The 27523-nt window shown below is 55.5% G+C and overlaps 1 protein-coding gene across 2 annotated transcripts in view; it reads right to left on the reverse strand.

The window, feature by feature from the left end:
- Positions 1 to 27523, reverse strand: part of RIN3 (Ras and Rab interactor 3) — a gene marked incomplete at its 5' end in the record, with an annotated part of 118161 nt that overhangs the window by 11228 nt on the left and 79410 nt on the right. For both annotated transcript variants that reach the window (XM_082853929.1, XM_082853930.1), the window contains 4 exons: positions 10375 to 10683; positions 12622 to 14190; positions 21734 to 21825; positions 26132 to 26204. In XM_082853929.1, coding sequence (XP_082710055.1) covers positions 10375 to 10683; positions 12622 to 14190; positions 21734 to 21825; positions 26132 to 26204 — 2043 coding nt within the window. The remainder of the gene's footprint in view (positions 1 to 10374; positions 10684 to 12621; positions 14191 to 21733; positions 21826 to 26131; positions 26205 to 27523) is intronic.

Genomic DNA, 27523 nt, shown 5'->3' on the forward strand with positions numbered 1-27523 from the left:
TGGTTAAGAGCTGATTGAATTTTTACTCCGCCTCCAAGAACACCAATTTTTTCTTGCTATTGTATTAACAGCTCACCCAAAATACAATCAGGCAAGTTCATTTGCTTTTGAGCAGCAGTTCTCAACCAGGGTGATTCTGCCCTTCAGGGGCCACAGCACAGCCCTCCATAAAGATGAATGACTCAGCCCCCACATGTCTATAGTGCTAAGGTGAGAAACCCTGCTGGAAGGGACAGTGACGTTCAGCCAGAAGGATGGTCCAGCTCCAGCCCAAGGTCTGAGGACTCAGAGAGATGGGGAAGGAAGCCCTCTGGACTGCGGCTCTGGGCGTGGTGGGGATGGAAAGTGCTCTGCCCTTTTCTTCTTCTCCCCAAGCCCTTCTTGAGGATCTCGGCTGATTCTCAGGAAGGGCTTTGGGGCCCATCTCCTTGGTTCCATGACACTGCGTTCAGCTAGCCCACTGCAGGGGACTCCTTCGATCCCAGGTCTGTCCCTCCAACTACCGGTGAGCACTTCCTCTCCGTCTCCCCAGTACACAGAGCACGCACGGCAGAGCTGGTGCTGGGTGAGTGAATGAATGAATGCTGAGCTCCCAGCAAGAGCTCAGAGCCCGGGCCTGGCACTGACTCGGACGGGCCTCTACACAGACTCCAGGACTCCTTCCCCCATTAGGGGGAACTCAGAATGACAACTTCCAACTCAGAATGGCATTCTGCCACCATCACACTCCCATGGGGCACCCCACTGTGCTGAATCTCGGTTGAACTCCTCGGGCGCTTTCACTCCTCTGTGCCTTTGCACACACGGTTCCCTCTGCCTGGACCGCCCTCCCTACCTTTCCCTTACTAACTTCTCGTGGCCCTCCCACATCCTCAAGCACAGTTGGATGGTTCCTGCTCTAGTGCCCATACCCTTGACTGTTTCAGAGCCTGCCCTTTTCCTCGGATTGTAAACTCCCTGAAGGCAGGGCTGGAGGCTATGTGAGCTCGGGCAAGTCACTTAACCTCTCTGAGCCTCTGCCCCATCACTGCCTTCCCAGTCTCCAGCACAGGGCTTGGGATGCAGGACACCGACAGTGAGCTGAACTGGACCCACATGTGCTCCCACCAGGCACCACTCTGTCTTGCCCATTGTTGGGGCCATGGTCAAGGAAACTAGGATCCATTATGGGCCTTAGACAGTGGTGTGACGGGAATCCTTAACAACCGGCTCTCCTAAGAAAAAAAAAAAGTTCTGATTTGCTGCATTTGCCAATTTGCATGGCATAAATCTTTCCACAACGGCCAGCTTCAAGCTACCAACATGTACATGGAGTGGGGAAGAGATGCAGACGGCTAGCTCCCATGAGATGGTTCGTATCATCGCTGACTTAGCACACGAGTGGCCTTGGATTCATCAAGTCCAACCTCACTGTGAGGAAACTGAGGCTCAGGGATGGCAGAAATTTGCTCCAGGCCCCACAGCTGGTCAGCAGAATCTGGGTCACTCTTCCCTGATGTGGTGAGAAATGCCCACACAGGATCCCTGACCTGAGAGCTATTTGTGGACAAACATAAGCTTTAAGCATCATTTAAATGCACTGGCTCCCACCCGACATCCTAGGGATGGTTAGGGCTGCATTCTCCTTCCCTGAAGCCTGGAGCCCAAGGCTTAGGGCTCGGGGCTCAGCCCTGCACACAGTGGGGCCTCAGGCAGCAACACTGAGAGGCTGGGGCACAGCTGCCAAATAATTCACCTGTGGTCGAAACATCTGTCTTGCGTGGATCAGGGATCGCATCCATCAGGCTGTACCTCTGAAAGGCCTGCTGGGCTGCAGCCTGCATTTCCTGCTGATTCCTGCTTTCTTTTTGCCAAAGTCGCATCTGTTTTCCATCTGTAGATGCTGGGGGAGCCGATTATAGTTTAAAGAGCTGGCTGGGGACCTGATGCGTGTTTCATAAGCTGGGGGATTTTGGAGGAGAAGAGCTCTGATAAAAATGAGCTAAAGCGTGCACACCTGGGTCTCACAAACCGTGAGGACACTGGATCAGGAGGCCCCCGACTCGGCCGCTTAACCAGCTATGTGATCTCGGGCCACTACCTCTGAGCCTCACTTTTCTTATCTGCAAACCGGAGGTAATAACAAAACTCAGTCTGTTACTCAGAGCCCTCGTGAGCGTCGAACAAGTGGCTGGATTAAAAATAAAGTTTTGTCTTCTAGGAAGCATTTTCTAAAAGAGGGCTTGGCAATTTTTTTCCATAAAGGGCTGGATAGTAAATATTTTTAGTTTCATGAGCCACATGGTCTCTGTCCCAACTATTCGACTCAACCATTGTACAAAAGCAGCCAGAGACACCGTGTAAATGAATGAACGTGGCTGTTTCCATAAAAATTTATTTACGAAATCAGGCGGCAGGCCAGAGTTGGCCTGCAGACCCCGATCTAGAGGAAAGAATCTATCATCTTATCATAACTGCCCCTTGAAATGCGTCGACTGGGCTCTTATTGAAAGTGGGTGTGGCTGGTGCAACGATCCTGGGGCAGCACACGGCTGCTTTGGCCCTAACCCTCCGCCACGATTCCCACCTGAAGCCACTTCCTTCCTCCAGGAAGTTTTAACCCAAGACCCCCACTCCCCACCAGCTAGGTTCAGTGCCCTTATAACGGGTTTCCCTGGGCTTGTCATTGAAGAATGGAAAAACAAATACATGTTAACTCAGAGAGGCCCCCCCTGACTTCCCAACCCAGAACAGCAAACTCCTTCACACTCCCCAGACCGCTTAGCCTGTTTTATTCATTCTAGTGGCCTGTTTCAGCATCTGATGATAGATTTTGTATTTCTGTTTCCTTGTTTATTAGCTGTCTCTCCCCAGGTAATGAAAGCTTTACGAGGGCAGGGACTTTATCGTGCTCACTGTTTATATCCGATGCCTCAACAGTAGTAGGTGTTTAATAAACATACTTGCTAAATAGGGCTTCCCTGGTGGCGCAGTGGTTGAGAATCTGCCTGCTCATGCAGGGGACACGGGGTTCGAGCCCTGGTCTGGGAGGATCCCACATGCCACGGAGCAACTAGGTCCGTGAGCCACAACTACTGAGCCTGTGCGTCTGGAGCCTGTGCTCCGCAACAAGAGAGGCCGCGATAGTGAGGCCCGCGCACCGTGATGAAGAGTGGCCCCCGCTTGCCACAACTAGAGAAAGCCCTCGCACAGAAACGAAGACCCAACACAGCAAAAATAAATAAATTAGTTAATAAACTCCTACTCCCAACATCTAGACAATAAATAAATAAATATACTTGCTAAATGAATGAATGAATATCATTTATCTCACTGCACAGTTGTCGCCTGTTGAATGCTCTGTTTTTCCACTTGAACTGTGACCATCCTAAAAACAGGGGCTGGGTTTTCCTGTTAACATCCATACTGTCAATAAATGTTTGTTGAACTGCTGAATGAATGAACTTATCTGATAAAAACACAGGATGGCAGGAAGTAGAAAGCCTCTAGAGCAGGAGGTTTTCAATTTCCTTTTGCAGTGGAATCCTTTCGTTAAGGGGTAGATCTTATACAGAACTTGGCTGCTCTGGTTGATCAGAGTCGGACAGCAGGGCTGGTTTGCTGTTTCCCCTCCTCCCCCCTTCCCCTTGCAAGATGTCCCCAGTCCCTCGAGTCCCTCGAGAGTTCTCCGGGACCAGTTGGGAAACCACTGGTCTAGTTTGAACTCCCAGCTGCACGGATGAAAGAGCTGGAGCCCGAGGGAGGGAGGTTCCCTGTAGTCTGTGGCTGACGTGAGACGAGAGGCCAGCCTCTCTCCCACTGAGCTTCCCAAAGCGACCCTGTTGGGTTGTTTGTGCTTTTTGCAGATGCTGCTTAAGTCTCAGTTCTGCTTTGAGCAACAGTGGATCCCTGAGGAAATCACTCCAGCTCCCTGGGTTCCTCTTCAGAGAGCTCAGCCCACAAGCCAGTCAGCCACACAGGCTGTGGGTGCAGAGACCAGAGGCCAAAAGTCCCAGCCTGGCTGGAAAACGCGTGAAGCCACTGTGATTGGGCCTGGCCTCCCTGAGGTCATCTCTGACCCCAGGGCACCCTGGAGAGGCAGGAGAACACAGCAGTACAGCACAGGACCTGGATCCGAGTCCCAGGGCCCCACTCACCTGCTCAGGTGTGACCCTGAGCTTGCTGCTTCACCCTGCCGAGCCTCAGTTTCCTTGGCTGTAAAATGGGGGTAACAACAGTGCCCACACCTCGTGGGGGTGGTTGTGATGTTTCAGTGACAAGACAGATAGAAAGTGATTAACATGGTGCCTTCTGGGTTATTGGATTTTGAGAAATGTTACACATGGTTATTTTGCAAGACAGGAGGGTAACGTGGCTTCTAATCCTCAGAACATGACATCTTAGAGGTCCTGAACCCCATTTCTGTTGTGGGCATAAAAACAAGGTTATGCTTTGTTTCCAGGCCTGGCACATATGTTCTCTGTCTGTCTCTCTCTGTCACCTGCATGTCGATGCCCAGGGGGACTTAGAAAGCCTCCCTCAGCCTGGATCCCTGGATGGCTATACGGAGCAGAGCCCAGTCCCCACTCCCCAGCCCTCCTCCATCCAACTGGACTTCCATGCGTGAGAAATAAATTTGTACTGAGTTAGAGATTGCAGCGTTTATCTGTTATAGCAGAAAGTATTTCCTTAACTAATTATCTATTTACCTACCTATCTATATCTACTTCAAAGAGACCAGATAGAAATCTACCACAATACTAATCATCCTTTTCTACAATAAACATTAGTGACTTCTGTCATCAGAAATCAGTTTAGATTTTTTAACATTGATTTTTAGAAACCAACAGACTGACCTCCCTCTCTGTCCTGTCTACCCTCCGTCAATGTCACAGGCCTGTCAATCCCTGCACCTGGGGTCCCCCAACCCCCGCCTCTGCCCTGCCTGAGCCAGATACAGACTCTCGAAGGAAGAGAATAGCCTGCTGGCCTTCACTGCCCTCTCGGATGTTCCCTGCTCTTTATTCTTTTAAGAAAGCGCCCCGCATTTGTGCGCACTGCATTCTCCTTTCCTCCCCCAACGCCTATCTTACGGAGGAGTTCTTGGGTTTGAAGCTATTTCTCCCCAACAGCAGGGCCAGCCCTGAATGCTGGGTCTTAGACACTGAAGAGGTGGGATAGCTTGTCTGTCGAAGTAATGGGACAGATGATTCTAGAAGTTCTAACTGCTCTCACCGAGCCTCATGCAGTCTGCTCATGCAGTCTGCTCCTGGCTGCAGGACAGAGGGCCAGGTCTACCCAAAGCCACTGTCTCTGTGAGCTCCCCACCCTCCCTGACACGGGCCCCTACACCTGCTACAGTGGAGGAAGCACTTGATCAGGATTCGGGAGCTTTGGGACCCGTTCCCAGGTTGGCTGCTTGGGACAGTGATGGAAGCACAGGCTCCGGAGTAAGGATATCCTAGCTTTGAATCCTGGCCCATCTGTATCATGGGCATTAACAGCAACTACCTTTCTGGAAAAGACAGCCTGGCCGTTACCTCAGGCTTTGTGTCTCTAAGTTCTGCCTTTCCCACTGTCCCAGCCGGTCTCGCCAGCAGCCAGGCCGTGTGGATACCAGTTACTATCGCCAGCATCGTGCAGTGGGAGAGATGGGCCGGTGGAGCTTCTTTCCTGGATGTGAGGGGCTGGGGCAGGGCGGGTGGGGGGAAGGGCAGTTTTCTGCGTAGAGTGGGTGTCAGTGGTGGAGGCCGGCGGCAGCCAAGCCGGCGCTGTGACCTCCACGGGGTCGCCCAGGGCTTCCATGGGGGGGGGGGGGCGGCGGGGCTGGGGACCACACTCAGAGTAGCAAAGCTCTGGAAGCGTCTGGTGGGTGAGGGGGTGAGGGTGCGGGAGGGGAGTGGGGCCGGGTGGGCGGAGGTTGTGAGCAGAAGACCTGGTCCTAAGGTCACTGCATGTCAAAGTCAGAAGAGAATTTAAGAGTCAGTCCAGATCTGGCTGAAAATGCCTAACCTCAGTCTAATCATGCGGAAACATCTGACAAACACAAAATGAGGAACTTTCGTGACAAAGAAAAGATGGGGGGGGGCAGGGAGGGAAACCCGTATTCTTTAAAGATGCCAATGCCATAAAAGACACAGAAAGGCTGTAACGTTCCAGATTAAAGGAGGCAACTAAATGCGGTACCTGACCTTGGATCGGACCCTGAACTGGAGGAGGAAATGCTAAGAAGAGCCTTGTTAGATCAGTGACCACCTGGAATACAGGCAGTGCAGTGGAGAAAAATACTTTATTGATGTAAGTTTACGAAGCAGACAACTTTAATGTGGTTATGTGAGGGAATATCCCTATTCTCAGAAGTATTTAGGGGTAAAGGGCCAAGATGTATGTAACTTGCCCTTATATGATTCAGGAAAAAATTACATATGCATAGAGAGAGTATAAATGATAAAAGCAAATGACGTAAGATATTAACAGTCCACAAGGGGTAAGTGGATGCTCCTATTTTAATGTACTATTCCCATTCTTGAAGTTTTTGAAGTCTGAAATGTTTTCCAAATGAAAGGTTTTCTCAGAAGGCCAAAAAATTTAGCAGCAGAACTGGTTATTTCAAACAAAATCCCAGGTGGAACCCTGTGTGTAAAAGAGGGACAAGCAGGTTTGTCTGGGGTCAAGCCCAGTCCTGTGTCCCTCTGGCGGCCCCTGGGGTGCCTCCTGGAGCCCAGCTTGGAAACCACTGAGTGGCTGCATCCTCATTTGGAGCAGCCGTTCCTGCACCTTCACATCTACTGGACACTCACCCACATACCTGTTCGCCTCTGAGCCTCGCCACAGCCCAGGTGAGACAGGTGTTCCCAGCCTCTTTTTGAACGGGGCTAGACACCAGAGGCTCTGGAAGATTAGTACCTCCTTGGGGCCACGCAGCCCAGGTGTTTTCTGTGTGCTCTCCCCACCTCCACCCTGCACGGCAACCTGCAAGGTAGGTCTTATCATCCCCCTTTTACACACAAGCAGAGGCCCCATGAGATTCAAGTCTAAGGCTACAGCACTGGAGCGGGGTTCAAACCCACGTCCTTGAATGAACCCTCAAACCCCTGCTCTTCTTGGCAGAACTGCTTCCTCTCAGGGGAAGAGGCTGAGGTTCCGAGTGGGGCAGCCCAGGCCTGCTCGGGGCACAGGTAAGATTGGGAGCCACTGGGTTCACAAGGCCAGCGCTCACTCAGCAGTGGGAGGGGAACCCACTGTCTGGCTCTCGCCAAGAAACCCATCTGTTCCTGGTGGGTCTGTTCCTGGTGGGGAATCTTCACACGGAGCCTTGATCCCGTCCTGAATTTCTGGGCTCAGAGTCTCCCTGCCTGGAGCTGGCTTTTGAATCAGCAGAGGTTCCTGTCTTCCTGCCCCTGCCAGCCAAGGACAAGGAAACTATGAGTGTCCTTGTTCTGTTCAGTCTTTCACGGGCTGAGCTCCGGCAGTGCCTGTCTGTCTTTCTTCTCCCTCAGCTTTAGCCATTCCCTCCCCCATTCCCTGCTCGCTGGTAAGTTTTTAGTAAGTAAATTCATTGTCAGCAAAACAGTGTTTGAAGTCACTGCCAAGACACTGAGTGTTTAAAAGAACCGCAGGAAGCTCAAGGCTTCTGAGTAAACGGGGACTCGCTGAGGATGCAATTGCCCATTTCAGGCCCAAAGCTGCCTCCCTGATAACGGCTCAGGGTCTGTAGAGCCCTGGGCCCTGACTTTGCCCCGAGCCCCCTCAAGGCAGGGAGAATGACTGCCCAAATGAGAAGTTCAGAGGGGAAGGTAACTGTCCTTGTTAAGTGCCAGCCACTGGGCTGGATGCCAACTGCAGACTCATCTCAGTCTCACAACAGCCCCGTAACGCGGGTGTAGCTGTGCTGACTTAACACAGGCGAAACTGAGGCTCAGAGCACCGAAGTTACCTGGACACGATCACACAGCTGGGAAGGAAGCCTGGATCTCTCTCTTCCACATTCCCCCAAGGTCCCAGGCCCGCCTGTCTGTTCTCTCTGAGGCTGCTCCCAGCAAAGGGTCCTACGGGGCTTTGTCTCTTTTCCTGCCCTGATCCAGTTGCCCCCTCTGCACACCACGCAGGACACCCCCTGAGCCTGCCTCCCTCCCCCGCTGCTGACCTGGGGCTGCCTCGCTCTGAGAAGGTTCCTGGCCAGCCCTCTGCCACGCCACAATGGGGACTTAACCTCCAGCCTCACATCGCTGCTGTGGGCTCCTGGACAGCTTCCCGGGTTCCGCACCCCTGGGACAGAGCAGGTCCACCTCTGAGAGCTCTGGGGGGTGCAGGCTGCCTGCTGACCCCCACCTTACTTCCTTGGAGATCTCTGAGGCGGTTTCTCAGCTGTAGAGCTCACACGCTGGCCTGTTCTCTGGACTCTGCACCGCATGGGACATCCCATCTCGAGGTCTGACTCCCACTCCATGAAGAAAACCCTCCACTTCAGCACCCCGACTCCACTGCTATAACCCTCTCTCTTCCAGTCACATTTCCAATATTATGATAAAGGGTTAATGTGCAGCTGTAAGTCAGGGTGGCATCTGCTTACGGGGAACAGTATTCATTCTCACAATTGACTGTTGGACCCAAGTCAGTTTAATCCAAAAGAGTGACTCCAACCTGGAACTGTGGCCTGTTCCAGGCCTGTGAGGAAGTTTTTCTAGGGTGAGGGGACCTTGCACCATCCCCCAGTCACACACTAACAGACGTTTTCTGTTGGCCTGTGGTCACACTGGCCTGCCCTTCTCCAAGGCAGATGGAGAATCCCTCCCCTAAAACAGCCACCACTGGTCGAGCCTGCTAGGCACCAGGAACTGAGGTTGACATTTTACATATGCTGTTTCCAATACCCACAAGTGACCAAGTGTGGCTTCTGAACCATTAGGGGTCCTAGTTTTGCCTCTTTGTAAAACAGCTTCCTCAGATGAGGAAACTGGGTCTTACGGGGTTAAGTAAATCACTCAAGGTCACACAGGTAGTAAGTGACAGAGCAGGAATCTGAACCTAAGTCTGTATGGCTACAGAGGTTAACACTTCTTCCACTCTCCATTGCCATGGCTGTCATGTACAGTTACGCAGGTTGCTTACTGCACAGGGACATCCAGCTGAAGGGGTAGTCAGGGGATGAAATCCAGCCAGCATTGTGCTCAGTGTAAGGTGTGCACCACGGTGCAGTGATGCCTGTGCTTGTCTGCCTGGAGGAGCACTGGGACAAACTGATTAGAAATGGTCCTAATGATGCCCTTCCCAACATCTGCACCCCCTGCTAGGTGCCTTTGCAGCTCTTCTCATCAAGCAGGGAAGTCTGGTTCCTCACCCCTTAAATCTGGGCTAGTCTTGTAACTAAACGAGTCAGTGAAATGTGTCAGACCGGCGTTGTGCCAGTTCAAGTCCATACCGAGAGGCCTTGCAGGCTGTACTTGCCCACTTGGACCCCAACTACCGCCATGGGTACAAGCTTGGGCTAACCTGCTGGAGAATGAGAAACATGTGGCCCAGTCACCCCCATCCGAGACCAGTCAGTAGCCAATCGACCACCCAACACATAAGCAAGGCCATCCTAGCCCAGCCGGCCTCCAAACGACCCCCTCCGACCACAGACCCTCGCATCAGCCCAGCCCAGCTCGGGCACACCTGCCCCACTGGCTTCTGTAACTGATTTACGTGGCCATTACGGGTGGAATTGTGTCCTTCCAAAACTCATATGTTGAAGTCCTAGCCCTCAGTACCTCGAAATGTGACTTCATTGGGACATTAGGTCTTTGCCGATATAATTAGCTAAGATGAGGTCATACTGTTGTAGGGTGGGCCCCTAATCCAATATGACTGACGTCCTTATCAAAAGGGGAAGTGTGGACACAGACACGTACACAGAGAGCACACCATGCAAAGACTGGAGTGATGTTGCCACCAGCCAAGGAACTCCCAGAAGCTAGAAGAGAGGCCTGGAACACCTCCTTCCTTACGGCCTTTAGAGGGAGGAGGGCCCTGCTGACACCTTGATCTCTAACTGCCAGCCTCCAGAACTGTGAGACAATAAATTTCTTTTGTCACCAGTTTGTGGAACTTTGTGGCGGCAGCCCTAGGAAACGAACGTAGCACCTTTTCCTAATTCATACAAAGGCACAGTATGGGCTGGCTTCCTTGGCTGCTTTCAGTGTGGCAGCCAACCATGGCTGCCCTCCCGGCCCCCAGGGAACCCACCGTGGCTACTCCTGCCCCAACAGGCTTCTGATTCTGGGAAGGCTTCTCCAGTGCCTTCCAAGGGCTCTGGAGTTGTCGAGGGGAAGGGGTCACAGCCTCATACGATATCGCTGCTCCAGGGATCCGGAGAGCGCCCCCAGCCCGGGTCCCTCCCGGCTGCCCACCTACCTGGGTTGCCAAGGGCCATGGAGTCGTAGATGAGCTTACAGGTCTTGAGCAGGGTGGAGATCTTCTTCTCGGGCGAGTAGGCCTTGTGCATACTGGCAAACTTCTGCAGGATCTTCTCCATGATGGGCGCCTCCGGCACGCTAGTGGTCACGCCTAGGTCGGTGGTCGTGGTGGCTAGGATCACCAGCTGGTTCTCCTTGAGCTGCTGCAGCGAGCCGTCCTTCCTGTGGATCTCACGCAGGCAGGAGTTGATGGCCTCCTTCAGGGGCTTCAGGACACACTTGTACAAGGCAGACTCCACAATGGCTTCTGCAGGGGGGCGAGAGCAGGAGGGTGAGGAAACCAGCTGCAGGGATCCTGCCCCCACGTCTTGTTGCCTGACAGTGTGGCTATCCCCATGCCATGTCCCTGGAAGGACATACTCACAGCCCCGGCAGGTACAGCCCACAGTTCTGACAGGTGAGACAGTGTAGTACATTCAACAAAAGCCAACACTGCCAAGGGCACAGGAGCCACACATGGTATGTAATGCTTTTCACAGGGCCTGGCACACATGAAACTCTCACAGGGCTACTTACTAGTACACCACCTCAGAGAGCACCATGTACATGGGAGTTGTGCAGTATACAACCTGTGCAGCTGTACCTGGAGGGCCTGGGTGCCCAATAAATGTTTGGTAGAGTTATTCTTGATGTGTCTCTTTCAATGACCAGATCCATCTGAATCTAGTCTCAAGAATACAGTATAGCCAGAACCTGACTTCTTACCATTTCCATGGCTACCACCTTGACCTAGGCTGTCATCATCTCTTACTTGAGTTATATGAATAGCCTCTTGCCCTGGCTTCTTTTAGTCCATTCTCAACACAGCAACTGGCATAATCTTGTTATGCCATGTTTGATCATGACATTCCTGTGCTCAGAGCCCTGTAATGGCTCCCATCTCATCCACCATAGAAGTTGAAGTCTTTCCCGTGGCCCACAAGCCCCCTCTGTGACCTGTCCCTGTGACCTCTCTCGCTCACCACCTGTTTGCTCCCTGTGCACATACTGCTCCAGCTACCTTGGCCTTCTTGTTGTTCTGCCAAGCGACCAGGCTTGCTCCTACCTCGGGGCTTTTGCACTTGCCATTCCCTTTGCCTGGAGAAATGCACGTGGCTATCCACATGGCTTATTCCTTCATTGTTCAAATGTCATCTTATCCCAGAGGCATCCTGATCAGCTAGTGGAATGAGAATTAGTCGTCTCTGATCTCACAGCGACTGTGCAACATACATGCCATAATCCCCACTCCACAGATGGACCAACTCAGGCTCTGCTGGTGCAGGTCACACAGCTAGTTGGGGCCTGAACAAGGATTTGAACCCACATCAACTTGACACCAAGGCAATGTTCAGCTTTGGTTGACAGTAGGGAAACATTCTTGGAAAGTCTTTCTGGCTCTGTCCGATCCCCAGGGTCTCAGCTACTGGCCCAGCAGGGGAGGTCCCAAGTCCTGTCCCTGTAGGGAGACACCTGAGCTGCTCTATACCTGGGAGGTGAGGGAGGGGCCCATGTCCCCATGGCTGAGTCTCAGGAGAGGCCAAGATAACCCTTCCCTGCCACGCACGCCTAGGCTTGGCCCATGTCTGGGTCTAGGGCTGGTCCTGGCTGTCTTGGTCCTCATCCTGATGCCTCCCTCTTCCCCTTTGCTTCTCCAGCCTCTTCAACAGGATGACACACAGCTGCCCTTGCCTCCGTCACCCCACTCCTGTCTGTCCTTCCAGGCCCTCAGAGCCTCTGCAGCTAGAGGCGAGGTGACCCGGAGGCAGGGACCTGCGGTCAGCTTCCCCACCGCCCCTGGCTCCCGTGTAACCTTAACCAAGTCCGTTCCCCTTCCCGGGCCTTTTTCCTCATCTACAGAATAAGAGGGTCCATGCCCTCTAGGGTCTCTACATCTCTGCAGCCACCAGATCTCCTGCAGGGACTGCCTCTGACCCTCCGCAGCCATGTGTGTTCATGCTTTTTTTTTTTGGCCGCTAATCACTCCTGCTGACTTGTCTCCCTAACAAAACCAGGAGCATCCTGAGGGTGGGGTCCTGCCCAGCTCTCAGGTGGTTGAGGTTCTGCCATCTAACTGGGCCCATGGGCCAAACTCGGAAGGAGGAGACAGAACAGCAGAGGGGTTAGTTCACGGAAAGGGAGGATCATCTGGGTTTATCCCTGGCTCCCCCCCGCTCCCAGCCCCTGCCCCAGGATGCGGACCGACCTAGCTCCTCCTCGGAGTGCAGGGCGGGGTCCACCAGGGCCTTGAGCTCGGTGCTCTGCAGCAGGTAGCTCTTGAGCTGGGTCATCATGGTGCGGATCTCCTGCAGCATCTCCATGCTGGAGGTCTGGTGCGCCATCATCTCCAGGCTGTACACCTTGTAGTCCTGCACCAGGCTGCCGAAGTACGAGGCCTTATCCTGGGCCAGCTCCACCACCTTCTTGTACAGCTTGCGGTTGTTGGAGAGGAAGGCGCTGAAGACGCTGGAGAAGCTCACGAAGCTCAGGCGGTGGCGGGCCTTGCCCAGGATCATCGACGACTTCTTCTTGATGCCGGGGCTGCTGAACTGCTCCAGCTCCTCCTCTGTGCTGCTGGTCGAGTAGGAGTCCTGGTCTGTGGCCGAGGCGGGCACCCCCAAGCTGTCCGAGAGGGAGGCCAGGGAGCCCTTGAACTCCGGGGTGCTCTGGGGCCGGGCCCCGGGCCGGGCACGCGGGCTCTGAGTGCCAGCCGTGGGGGCAGGACCTTGGCCTTCTCCAAGTGGACCGGGCCTGGGGTTCTCGGGGGCCTCCCCGTCCGTGGAAAGCTCGGCAGTCTCCAGGGGAATTGGGAGGACCGAGACCAGCTGCCGGGAGAGCCGTTTCTTCCTGGGAGGTGGGACTGGGGGTTGTTGAACCTTCCTCGGAGGCTCTGGCATGCTGCCCGGATCGCCGGCTTTGGCCGCTGCTTCCTGGCCTTGCTCTGTGGTTCTCTGAGGCCCGTCCCCAGGGCTGCCGGAGGTCCCCTGGGGAGGCAGGCGGAGCGGGGATGCCCTGGAAAGACCCGCCGGGTCCCCCTCCGCTGCCGCCCCCCTGTCCGCCTTCCCTGCACTCGGGTCCTCCAGGGAAGCCTTCTCCGCGACGCGGCGTCTGGGAGGGGCGGCGGGGAGGCTCTTCTTCGTGGGCGCTGGAGGGACGGGGGACTGCAAGGGGCTGGGGGCTGCCCCCGGCTTCATCTCTTCCTCCCTGAGGGGGCCCAGGTCTGCGAGGGGACGCGGGAGCCTCTCACAGGCTGTCATGGGTGGCTGGCTTGGAAGCTCCGGGGGGCCTGGGGTGTGGGGTGCCAGGCGGGGGGCAGACGCTGGGGGTGAGGGAGGAAGGGCCTTGGGATGCGGAGGCGGGGGAGCAGCCGCTGAGGGAGAACCGGGCAGAGGGCAGGCCAGAGGGGGGCCGGGGGGAGGAGGCCGGCTGGAGCTGGGGGGATGGAGGGGGAGCGGCGGGGGAGGGGGGGCTGGGCGGCGAGGGGCCCACCTGGAGGTGGGGGAGGTGGCCTCGGAGGCGGGAGGCGACGGCAAGGGGCAGCTTCCCGGGGGTGGCTGGTCAGCCGGCAGGGAGCTGCCGCAGTCCTCGATGAAGACGGGATTCACAAACCACAGGCGGCCGTTTCCTATGGACAGCTCGATTTCACACGAGCAGTTTTCGTAATGGGCGGATGACCTGAGAATGGAGGCGGGGGGCGCTCCCGGGGCTGGGTCTCTCGGGGCCTCCACTGGGCTCCCACCTCCTGGCCGGGGGTTCAGCGAGGAGTCCCAGAAGCCTGTCGAGATGAGGGAGGGAGAGGCCGTCAGTCCTGAAGCCGGGCCCCAGCCTGGCCCGGGCGGTGTCTGTGGGCTGCACGGGGGGCAGGGCGAGGGAAGGCCACACAGTGCTTGCTTCACCGCTCAGAGGGTTGGTTTCCCCTCTTGGACTGTTTTAAACCTCTCCCACTACTTCCTGCTTTGAGAGGGGAAGCCCCACGCCATCCTCCCCTGCGGTGTCGGGCTGGGGCCTGGACGGTGCTGGTGACAGGCTCAGCTTCAGTCCTGTCCCCTGGCGTGTGAGACCCCACGGTGGGGGGGGCACCCATGCCCCGGGGTGCAGGTACGTACGGGGATGGAGGGGGCAGAACCCCGGAGCTCCCGATGCTGACCGGCTGGGTGCTCTGGGGCAGGTCACCGGACCTTTGTAGGCCTTCATCTAGTCATCCCTAGGATGGGGTCCCGACAGAGAAGTTGCTTTGGGCCTGTTTGGGCCACTGCAATTGTCACAGCGGGAAGAATGAACTATGGATTGTAGCCAGTGAGCTCAGACCTGACCACCCAAGTGGGGGAATGCCTGCCCTCTGCAAAATGATTCTGCCTCTGGCCAATCTGTGTTAAAACAGGAAGCTGCCCTGTGCCCCCAGCTCAGAGAGCTGGAGCTCCTGCACTGCTAAGTCGCAGCACATGCCTTGCTCTTAACTCTGCCCTTAGCTGGGGCCACCAAAGCAGGCCCACACTGATGGTCAGCGCCAGGCTTGTTCTGGGTAACGGGCATGGGACGTCCAAGCTGAAAGGGCGCTGGGGCTCGACTAGCTCAGAGGAGTTCTTGACCTCTCGGTACCAGGCTCTACGGAGAATCTGACAAAAGCTCGGGATGCTCCCAAAAGGCCACAGGAGCACATTTTGAGAACAAGGTCACTTGGCTGGCAGGTCACTGCAAGCTCCCTCAGCAGCTCCTTTCGGAGGAGTTTGGAACCCAGGTCTCGTTCCACGCGTTCATTTCAGAGATCGATAGTGCAAACTCATTGTTAGTGATGGAGACAGGCCTCTAGCCTCTCACCCAGGGCTGTTTACCTCTGGGAGGGAGTCATCAGTAAGAAAACCACCAAAAACAGCATCAAAGACTATACGAGGAACAAACGTGCACTGCGTTCTGGCTGTTGGGGATTCCTTGCTCTACAGGGACCATCTCACCGATCCCTGACCACAGGCCTCTGGTGTAAGTCCTCATGTTGTCCCCGTGTGGCAGATGACGATGAGAAAGCCAGGGAGATGAACGGTCACCGGGGTGGTGAGTGAAGGAGCTGGAATTTGAACTAGGTCACACTAGCTCTAAAGCTGAGAGTGGCATGGACATACAGACACTACCAAACGTGAAACAGATAGCTAGTGGGAAGCAGCCGCATAGCACAGGGAGATCAGCTCGGTGCTTTGTGACCAGCTATAAGGGTGGGATAGGGAGGGTGGGAGGGAGATGCAAGAGGGAGGGGATATGGGGATATATGTATACGTATAGCTGACTCACTTTGTTACACAGCCATTTGTAAAGCAATTATACTCCAATAAAGATGTTAAAAAATAATAATAAATAAATAAATAAATAGAGCCGTGTGCTGGGCCGCCCTTCATAGGAACTTGCGACACTTCCCATCCTGGTTGCTCTCCTGGCGTGAGTGAGTAGTGGGGTGGTGAGCACCCCAGAACAGGGAATGTGGTAAGAACACAACAGGCTCTTGACATCGAAAGAAAGGAGATGTTGCAAGATGGCCAAGGGCAGCCGTGCATGTGTGTGCACGTGTGCGTGCCCGCCCAAAGGGATGGGCACTCTCGGGGCTGTGGGTGTTTGCCACCTTGCTGGCCAAAGGGGTCAGAAACCCAATGAAGGTGAGCAAGGTGTGATCCCAGGACGGTGGGGCTGCCGAGAAACTGACTGAAAGAGAGCCGTGCGCATCCACAGGGGAGCAGGGTGGGACTCATGGTTCAGCCCCGTCCTGGGCAGAGGCTCCCAAGCCTGGAAGTGCCGTGGCCGGCTGTCTCCACAGCATCAGATGACGAATTTTTGTGGGACTTTCTGACATGCCAGGCTCTGTGCCCATGCCAGCCACCACCTGAGGACGTAGAGAGCCCGGAGGGGGAGGGTGCGTCTCCAGGCTCTCCCTAGATCCAGGCGGGTTGTTCCTGAGGGCTGCCCGGGCCCTATGCTTCACTTTCTTGGGCAGCTATGACCCCTCCATGACCGGTCCATTCTCCTGGGTACTTCGCATGGTCTCCTTGGAAGGTTTCTTAGCAAGGAGCAGCAGGCGGCCAGTCTAAGGTGACTGGGCTGCAACCCCATAGGTGAGCTGAGGCCCCTGAGGCTCACCTCCAAGTTCTCATAAGACCCTTCCTTTGGGAGAAGGTGCAAGTTATGGGGTAGACGATCAAGAGAACCGCCCACCCATGCTCGGACACTCCCATTACCACTCACCTAGATCGTGGCCATAGGCTGCCTCCATGCCCCCATCCCGCCCCCAATCCATTCTACTCCTTGTGGCTCTGTGCTGGGCGTACGGTGGGCCCTTGATTTCTATTTGTTCAGAATCGCTTCCCAACCTTTAGCCTGGCATTCAAGGCCTGTGGGATCTGGCCCTGCACACCCTCCCAGCGCTGCCTACGGAATCTCCACCGCTCTCTCTGCTGTTCACTTCTTCCTGAACACGCCACGGGCCACCGCACCTTCAGGTCTTGGCTAATGTGTTCCCTCTGCTTGGAATGCTTTTCCCACCCTCTCCACCTGGCAAACTCCTACTCATCCTCCAACACTCAGGTCAAATGTCCCCTGTTTGGTGGAGCCTTCCTGACACATTCAGGCCTCACCTACACTCCCCTGGGCTCCGCAGTCCTGGTGCACACTGACGGGAGAGACCAACCCTAGGACTGTACTTCTCTGGTTTCCTCCTGAACCATGGGAAGAGGTCTAAAGACAAGAAGAGAAGAAGTGAGAAAATGAGAAGAGGGAGGCAAAAAGGAGGGCAAAGAGCTCCATAAGTGATGGACCACCAGCTGGACTGCCCGCCTCAGGAGAGCAGGGGGGGTCCATCATGCACAGAAAAAAAGAACACATTCTCCACCGCCCAGATCTGTATTCCTACAAGAGTGGAACAGATAGTGGGGTTCACAGAAATGGGCCCGGGGCCTGGGTGATTAGGAACCACTCCCCTGCCCCTAAGATAGGCCTGGTGGTTGTACCTCGCAGGGCAGAGGCCCCAAAGCGAATGTCGCTCTGAGGGGTGAGGAGCTGCACCCTGGGGTCTGAGGGCCTATTAGGGAACTCAGTGGCAGCATAGGTCTTTATGCTTAAAAACAAGGAAGTAGGGCTTCCCTGGTGGCACAGTGGTTGAGAGTCCGCCTGCCGATGCAGGGGACATGGGTTTGTGCCCCGGGCCGGGAAGATCCCACATGCCGCGGAGCGGCTGGGCCCGTGAGCCATGGCCGCTGAGCCTGCGCGTCCGGAGCCTGTGCTTCGCAACGGGAGAGGCCACAACAGTGAGAGGCCCGCGTACCGCAAAAAAAAAAACAGAACAAGGAAGTAGGTAACATTCTCTGCAGCCTACACAATGCCAAGGCCAGGGGAGAAGCAGAACGCTGTCATGCAGGCCTTGTGGTTGGCCCGGCTGTGGGCATCTGCGCCCACCGGCACTGGGCAAGCTCAGCTCAGTGGTCGCAGTTCCCCTAAGGGCCTGTGCCCTCACTGCCTCTGTGCTGCCCTCGGACTGAGGCAGATGTTTTGCTGGCCCTGTGGCTTCCTGTGTCTCAGCTGGGGATGCCTTCTGCCAGCCGTCCACTCCTACAACCCTCAGAGGCCCCGGGCCAGGCCAGGTACTGGGCTGTAGACCCTGAAGGCAAAGGTGACAAAGGTTTCACACTTGAGGAGCCCTGGGCTACCGGCAGAACAAAGAGGGGACGAGTAAATGCAGCCAAGTATTCCAGATGCCATGGCAACAGCTAGAAAGTCTGGTGAGATCAGTGGGTGAATGTTGTTGTGGCATCCTAAAGACGGGCTGTTGGACAGCCGTTCAATCTGGAGTTTTCAATGAATTTTTAATAAGTAGGAAAATTCTCATTATATAATGTAAAGGAAAAAGCAAGTTACAGGCAAACTTGGAAGCACTATAGAACATATGCTTTTTCTAAACATATTTTAAAAATATTAAAACATATACATACTACAAATATGTCTGAGAACCTCTGCAAATCTAACCCCTATCTGTCACCGCTTTCCCTAGAGTCCTTTTGCACTCAGAATCAACTGCATGCAGTTTAGTGCCGAGCTGCCCCCTACGTTAGTTTTGCGGGCCCAAGCTTATACCTACATAGACCTTTTGAACGTTGGCTTTTCCAAGGCCAAACTCAGACTTTCTTACATCAGCTCACGAGCAAACATTCTGGGCGATCCCGTGGTGCTGAGCCTGGAGGTCGGTAGCCCCGTTTCAGCAACGTCATCCCTGTCTGAACGGCAGGGCTTGTGCAATGATTTGGATATTCATGACATTCTATTCATTTTGTAAAAAGTGAGTAGAGTGCCAGAAAAAGAACCACTGCCGACACTAGCGATAGAAGACACATACGCCTCGTAAACTTATTCCAACTATGAGATCACCAGGTCGGGAGTCAGAGCCTGGCCGGTGGCAGGTCGGAGCGGGAACCAGGGCTTAGGGAGGAGGCTGAGCTGTGTGCAGAGATGAGCGTCTGCTGCCTGCAAAGCCCGGCTGACCTTCTGCTCCTATCACGGAGATTTCCCGGCAGCCTTTCACTAAGCCCCCTTTTATCTAAGCTTGTTTGAGTGGGTTTCACTTCTCTGCCACAAGAGTGCCTTGCCCAGAACAACGTGTGATGCGCTGGGCACAATGCCTGGTGTGTCTGGGCCCTTGGCAAGTGCTGCTCTTTGCATATTTATCATCACAACCGCAGGTGAAGGTCAGGGAGGTCTGCACATCCCAGAGCCAGGGCCTCTGGCCTCTGACAGGATGTGCCCTTTCGGCTCCGGGTCTCCGTCCATTCTGGGGAAGGACTGAAAAGTTAACCGTTCCTCGGCTCCAGGGAAAACCTATTCTGGTGAACCTCGCTTCTGACCTTCAGCCCTTGGGGACACCAGGCCTGATCAAAACCCTCCGGTTCTTGGGATTTCCCTGGCAGTCCAGTGGTTAAGACTCTGTGCTTCCAACGCAGGGGGCGCGGGTCCGATCCCTGGTCGGGGAACTAAGATCCCACGTGCCGCGTGGCATGGCCAAAAAATTAAAAAAAAGAACCCCGATTCCTAAGCTTCAATGCACTCAGATTCCATTTAAATCCCCTCCCCAAGGACACACAATCGGAACTGCCGCCTGCTTCCCAGAGGGCGCCTCCCCTCTCACTTCCTCAACGTGCCCCTGGTGAAGCTCACCCAGGATAGAAGGGCTTGTCTATTCCAGAAAGGAATGTGCTTCTTCCCAGAGGAGCAGCTTGTCTTTCATACAGCCGTTCCTAGGGCTTAGGGGCAGCCCCGTCCCTGCACCCCAGGTGAGAGGAAACTGCGGGTCCCTGGGGCAGTGGGTCTTAGGGACGCCTGCCCCAACCTACCCACAGTGAGGCTGCTCACCGACCCTCCTCTCAGAGGTAAGCCTCTCCTGATGGAGCGCATGCATCTCACTTGCCCTCCCAACTTGGCCTCAAAACTGGCAGCTGACTGCTCGTTGCAAAAGAACTGAGAAGGTCGTGAGGTGCAGCTGAGGGGCAGTGGAGGGGCTGCGCCGGGAGTCAGAAGCCCCTGGCACGCATCCCAGCTTTGCTCTTGCCTGCCTGGAGCACCCTGGCCAAGTTTCTCGGCTGTGCTAAGAACTGACTTTCTATCTTTAAAATGGGGATGCAAGGATTGCACAAGATAGCGCCGAGGGCGCGGCAATGAGAGCGTCACCTGTGCCATTTTAGACCTTAGGAGGGGTGTCACTTGGACTGTATGAGTTACAAGACTCTCATCTGTCCCACATGAAGCTTCTGGAAGGGTAAGAGCCCAACAACTATAACATCTGGGGCCCAAGTTCAGTGTTTATCCCCAGTATCAACTGAAAACTGGCCCTGAAGTTTATAAACTGGGTCAACCGGACTTAGGAGAGCCTGGATAAGGAGTTAAGGGGCAGCACAAGCTAGTGGGTGAGGGCTGGAGCCCAGCTGCCCAGCCCTCCATGGACCCTGTGACACTGGACATGTCACTCAACCCCTGGTATCTGTTTCTTCTGCCATAAAGTGGGGATCACAATAACAGAACCTGCTTTCCAGGGTTGTTTGAAGATCTGATGCATCAGTGCAGATTAAGAGGTCAGTGCTCAGTAAATGCGGACATCCGAGGGCCCGGACTCCTCCTACTTCCTGGCCTTTGACCACGAGCTGCCTGTGGCATCTCTTGCATTGCTGTCTAGAGGCCTCTCTGGGTGGTGGACAGTGGCTGGCTTGGGAGCCAGGGGGGATCGCCTCTGACCCCAGGTCTGCCTCTGACTTCCTCTACACCCCGGGTCCGCCCTCTCCATCACCCTGTCCTCCATTCAGCCAGCACTGGTGAAGATGTACTGCTGTGCTCAGCCATGTGTGGTGCAGGTTCCTGGGTGCAGTTTAGACTTTTTAATAAAAACATCGAGGTATAGTTGACTTACAATATTATGTTAGTTTCAGATGCACAACAGAGTGATTCAAAATTTTAATAGATGATACTCCATCTAAAGTCACTATAAAACACTGGCTACATTCCCTGTGTGGTTTAGTCTTGATAAGGACTTATTAACTGCTTTGTTTATAAAGAGACCTGACCTCTGCCTAGGACTGGGGGCCCGCAGAGGCGGCTGGCTTGTCTTCCTGGCAGCTCCAGACTTGGTGAGCTTGGGCTCCCTGAGGGTTAGCATGGAGAGGCCGTGTCAGAGGTTGGCACTGGCTCCGCGAAGCCCATCACGTGGAAAGGGCCCGGTAAACGTGGGCTCTTCTTACTATTACGTGGAAGGGTTGGGATCAGAAGCGCTCCTGTCTTTTACTCTCCCCTCGTCATCCCTCAAAAGGTCAGAAGGGTAAGGGGCAGGGTGGGTGTGCTGAATCAGGTGGTTGGGCAGGGACAGGCAAGGGGGGGGCACACTCTAGCTCATGATCACGTTCACGCTGCTTTTCCTTCTGACGAGGGCGGGGCTGGGGCCCAGGTTCCTGGCCATCGCTGAGAAGTCCCCTGGCGTTTGGTCCAGCTTCTCCCGGGCCACGCCCTGCCACCAGGTCAGGCTGTGTGGGTCCCGACCAGACCCAGCTCCCTCAGACCCAGCAAGGCTGTGCATCAGACCTCCTGACAGCTGTTAAGAGCGCCACTCCGAAAAGAGGGAGAATCTCCCTGCTACAGGGGCTCAGCACCTGGGGCAGGGGTGCAGGTGGTCCCGTGGGAGCTGGGACTCAGGATCCAGCTCGGGGTCAGCCTGAGGGGCCGTCCATCTGCACAGGCAGTCAGCGGCGGGCAATCCAGGGGCTCCATTTCCTAAGGCCCAGCCACCTCCCCTGACCCCAGAGGGGACTTACCCAGGCCCAGGTTGGAGATGGTCTTGAGGTCTGTGAAGCTGCTGGCCTCAAGGATGGCCTGGGGCAGCCTCAGTTTGAAGGGCAGTAAATCTCTGTGGAGACACGAGGGGTCGGAGGTCAAATCCGGGGAGGGGCCTGTGTGTCCATACTCGGCCCCCCACCGCCCTCAAATCCTCAGCCCATAAAGGAAGAACCCGCTGGCGGCTGGGATCACCACACAGACTGGAAACTTCCCTGGGGCCGAGGGGAGGAGTCCTGAGGCTGAGGGAGCAACCAGTCAGATCCGGGTCCTGTGCCTGCACTGGCCTCAGGGATGCTAAGACCCTCCTTGGGCAAGGAGAGGGTCGGGAGAGAGGCTTTATCCCCAGTTTTCTTGGCCCTGGAAGTCCCGGCAGCTTCTTCTAAAGGTGCTATTCTGGGTAAGGCAAGTGACCCACCCCTTCCAGTCCTCTGACCCCCGCTGCTCCGCGCTGAGACCTGCAGCGGGTGCACAGCCAGACTCCCCTGGTGAACCTACAGCCAGGTACCCGCTGGCGAGCACACAGCCAGACAGACACCCCTGACGACATAGCCAGCTCTATCTGCTGCCTTTGGTCTGAATGGGGATCTTTTCAGCGATCTCTCCAGAGATCTCCCAGAAGGGATCTAGACACCCTCTCCCTTTATTGTACAGATGGGGAAACTGAGGCCCAGAGAGGGAAAGGAAGATGTCCAGGCCTGGACACACGGTGGGTGGAGGGCAGAGTGTGCTGAGCCCCAGGCCTCCTCCTAACTTCAAGCCCAGGGCTGTTCCGTGGGGCAGGAAGGCGAGTGTGGCCCTGCAGGGGCCCCAGGATGGCTGGTCCCAATTCTACGTCTCAGACTGGCATTCAAGGCCCGTCACAGTCTGACCCCGACCCCCATTTTCAGCCGTATCCCCAGCTCTGTCAACCTTCTCCCCAAACCCTGATTCGAGTCATTGAAATCCCATCCGTCCAGGCCCACTGACAGCCTTGCGTGATGGCCGCCTGTCCCCGGGGGTCTTCATGGCCTTACTGTCTATACCGCACCCGCCGTCTCCTCCCTTTGAACTACATGAGAGCCCTGGAAGTTCCTGGAAGGGGCGGGCAGCTTTGCACGTCTCTGATGCCCCCAGAGCCCTTAGCACACACCACAGAGGCTCCAAGAGTGTTTGCCGAATGGACCCGTCTAAACTTGGGGAACTGGATTGGGGGAGAGCAGAGCAGAGGCCGCCTGGGATGCGGGTCGCCGGGAAGCTTCCCAGACCACCTCTGCCCATCAATACAGGCTGTGCTGCTCCGCGGGGTGCCCCCACCCCTTCATGGGAAGTGTTTTCACGGGGGAAAAACACTCTGCTTATGGAACAGCAGGATGGGGGAAGGTGGGAGAAGATCCTGGGCCCTTTTTTGAGTTCCTGGGTTGTGGCCTTTGGCTTCTCCATTGTCAATGGAGTGGGCGTGGCCCATCGATCTTTGCTTCATTGTCATAGTTGTGTGATTCTGAGCATCTGAGGCCGTCTGTGGGCCTCCTGTCAGCCCTTCCAGCCAGGCCAGGCCTGGACCCAGACCGGACGGGCCCTCAGTGCCGCATCCCCACCTCAGGCCCTGCCCGGTCACCACTACCTCGATCTCTCAGTTTGAAGGGTGGCAGAATTCATCCCGGTGTTGCCTGTCTACCTGGTTGGCTGTCTGGCCTGCCACTGGGGTTTCCAAAGGCTCCTGGGCCACTGCATATATTGAAATGACCAGCAGAATCGCTCGGCTCATCCGGCAGCCACCCCCGACCACCAGGGCAATCTCTGACACCCCCTCCGCACCTCCTCTGCGTACTGCTCAAGATGCTGCAGTGGTGGCTGCCGACCACGGCCCAGCCCGGGACCCCGGCGTCCAGGGCCTGCCCCAGCCTGCTCCCCCCTCCTGCCCACCACAGAGCCTTCCCTTGCACTCGGGGCCTCCTCGCTGCCTCCCAAAGTGTCATCTTCCTACAGTGACTGTCCCCTGCTCATTGCCACCTCTGAGCTCTGCAGAGAGGGAACGCCCCCCTCGTCCCTTCCACCTACGTCTACTTAGACTCTACACATTCTTCAAGGCCGCACCACGGACCCCCTCATTCTCCATAAGCCAGTACTGCTCAAGGATTTCACGCACGTCTGCCACCCCACCTCCAGCATCCAGTTCAGCACTTTATCCAGGGGCCACCTCTTCTGATCCAAGGAAATGCATACACAGGATGGGGGTGTTCGTTGAGCATCTACTATGTGCCAAGTATCGGGCTGGGTGTTACCCAGTTTGGTCCTTATATCACATCATGTTATTATTATTATTACTACTACTGTAACACAGCAACCCTATGCACAGGCATTAATACTTTTGTATTAGTTCATTCTGGATCAGCTCCTGGGGGAGCTGCTAAGATGCGGATTCTCAGATCCACGCCCAGGGGTTCTCAGCGTTGAGTCTGAGTGTGGGTCAGGAATCCACATTTTTAAACACCTCCCCGGCAGCACCGTGCAGGGTTAGAAAGAGCTCTGTGGGCAGCGTGCAGCACAAGCCTGACTTAACACAGACGCCCGGTCCACAGAGCTGGTTGTAGCAGTCACTGCCACAGTCCCACCTGGACCCCTCGGATGCCTTTCACCAGCTCTGTGCACCCATAGCCCAGCCTTGGAGGGGTTTGCTCCTGAGGGCCAGCATCCGTGACCCTCAGAGGCTCGTCCTGACACACTGGAGCCTCACTGCCTGCCCCAGTGGCCCTACAGAGAGCCACGAATGCCTGGGTGTGCTGGCCTGGGGTACAGAAGCCCAGCCCCGTGGCTTTATAGTGGACCCCGAGGTCTGCTTTATGCTCCAGAGCTGCTGGAGGGATCTGGCTGAGGCTGGGACGGCCCCTGCAATGGACCCTTGCTGGGTTTCTCTCCGGTCTCTGTCCTGCTCCCCACTCCCTTGTCGCTTCCTCCTTGGGGGCAGGTCCTTTAGCGCCCCCCGCACATGGATCCTCCTTTCCAAGTGTGCCCCTAGGAGACCCCCAGCTAAGCTGTTACTATCATTTTCTTAGAAGCGGTTGCCAAACCCTGGTTTGCAGAGAAGCTTGTTATAATGCAGACTGTCTGTCCCTTTATCTTACTTCTTCCTCCAGCCTCTACAGCATGGGTATTATCGTTCCCATTTTACCAAAAAGGTAGTTGAGAGATTAAGATTAGCTCAAATTCTGGGCTCTGCAATGATGTCATCATTCATTCACTCACTCGCTCACTCGAAGCACCCAGCATGGGCCAAACACTAGACTAGTGCCTTGTACTGAGGTAGAACTTCTCAGAATAGGAGAGGGCCTGACTCTGAGAGCTTGACGTGTCGTAACTTGCAAAGGGTCAGGGAGCCGCAGATGCTTTGCTTCGTGGGCCTAGAAGGACACGCCAGGTCACAGGAATCATCGTGGAGTGCACACAGTGGGGCGGCTGTAGAGAAGATCATGGACCTTGGAGCTCTATCTACTTTGAACCCCCACGCTGCCATTTACCAGCTACGCGACCTTGAGCACGTTCTCTCAGTCTCGGCTTCCTCATCTGTAAAATGGGACTAAGAAGAGCACTTACCGGGTGGAATTGTTTGCAAGATTTAAAAAGAGAATGGATATAGAACTCTAGCGCCATGCTGGGTACCTGGAGGGCCCTCAACAGGCAGCAGCGTATTATCAGCGTCACCTGTTCTGCCCACGGGGTCCAGGAGGGTCCTGGTAGATGGGGGTGGTGGTGTTCTGGGTTGAGTGAAGCTTTCACCAGAGGCAACATGAATGGTCTCTTTGAAGCAGGGGGAGGTGAGCCTGGGGCCCTGGACCCCAAGACATCTTGCCCAGCTCTGCTTAAGTCCCTGTAGCTTAAGCCATTGGGTTTTGGCACCAAAATGTATTTTTCAATTCGTGTTGACCTGCCACCGGTCCTGAATAAATAGAGCAGCTCTGAGGGTGGTTACCAGACACCCTCTCCACCCAGCAGCTGCTTCACAATCACAAGCCCTCTCCCACGGGGGGAGGGTATCAGCCCTTCCTGCTGTTCCCACAGGAAGTTCCTTCTATAACTCCTCCAACGGGGCGGGTCAGGTCCACACAGGACTCCAAGCTGTCCTGGAAGCCGGAATACAGGAAGCTGCTATGACGGGCAGTGAGCGCAGGGGGCAGGTGGTGGTGAGGGAAGGGACTTTACTGGCCGGTCCAAGCAAGCAGCAGAGCCAGCACCCCCCTTCACAGTTACCAGGGTGAAGCCAGGGGACTGTCCCCTCTCTCTGCACCCTGTGGGCGGCACACTTCCCTCTTGGGGCTTCTCTGTGACAACCCTGTCCCCACCCAAGGTCGCATGGACATCTATTGCCATCAGATGCCCTCCTGGGGGCCTGGGCTACTCACCTACTGACACAGTAGAATGCGATCAGTCTGAAGATGTCCTCAAACACAAGAACCGAGCCTTCCAGGTACAATACTGAGGAGAGAGGACAGAGGCCTTGGATGAGTGTCCCTGTCAAAGGGGAGGAAGGTCGCTGGAGGGCGTGTCTGCCCTGTGCTCACTGTAGGTCACAGCACCTGCTGCGGCACCCGGCCCGCTGCGGCCGCATGTACATCAGCTGCCCATTGGACCACAGGGAGGTGAGAAATGAACTTCTGTGGTGTTAATCCACTGAGATCTCAGGGGCCTTTCTATTACAGCAGATGGTGTTACCTCAACTAACACACATTCCTCATTTTGAGCAAAATAACACAGAAGACTCTAGATTGTAAACGCAGAATTTGAAAATGTCTTGAGGGAATTCCCTGGCGGTCTGGCGGTCAGGACTCGGTGCTTTCACTGCTGAGGGCGCGGGTTCAATCCAGGGAACGAAGTCTGGGAACTAAGATCCCGCAAGCTGCACAGTGTGGTCAAAAAACAGTCTTGAATTAAACTTTCAAGGTCATCTCCACTTGACAATTCTGAGGGCTGTGAGGGGCCAGCAGGAGGACAGGTTCCCTGTTCTGCTGTGGCCTCCAGGAGGTTCACTGGTCCAGGGGTGCTGGACTGGGGCCACTGGCCTTTTACCCAAGAACCCCAGGGCCTGTTAGAACCCCACTTGATTTGGCTACACAGGTAATCCAAGAGCGAGGGTGACCCCAATACTTTCCAGCTTTGACAAGGAAGAGGGGTCAAAGCATTTGCCAAAGAGCCCACCCCAGGGTGGACATGGCTGCTCGGAGGGGCAGGGCGCCGGGGTATGGCAGGCAGTGCCCGAAGCTGGGGTGGACTGCCCAGAGGAGAGCGTGGCACTACACCGTGCACTGCTGCAGAGCCCCAGGGCAAGGGGCCCAGAGCACCTGAGTGAGCTGCGCACCAGGGATCTCAGCATCCGTCCATCGCTCCCCTCCCGACTCTCGTCCCCGGGTTCCACATGCCCAACAGGTGAGGCTCCCTGCACGTGGGACCCCACAGTGTCCTTTCTTGGGCCTCAGAGGGGCCAGGAAATATGTGTGCATCACACTTCAGTTCCAATTTCCTGAGGTTCTTCTAGCGTCCACGGGGCAGAGGCGGAAGGCAGGACCCAGGTTCCAGGCCTGGCTCCAATCCTGGGATCAGCAGTGTGATGCTGGGTACACCCCTTCCCCTCTCAGCACCTCAGATCCTCCACCTGCAAAGGGAAGGAGCCCTTCCAACCCTGAACACTCGTGCATCTAGGTGACAGCAGCCTGCTGTCCTATTTTCAAAGCCTAGGACAGCTTTCCGCTGCATTGGTGATCTGCGAGATGGTCACAGGGGACACACGAACCAACACG

This window comes from Leucopleurus acutus (assembly GCF_964270905.1).
Source record: "Leucopleurus acutus genome assembly, chromosome: 1".
NCBI lineage: Eukaryota > Metazoa > Chordata > Mammalia > Artiodactyla > Delphinidae > Leucopleurus > Leucopleurus acutus.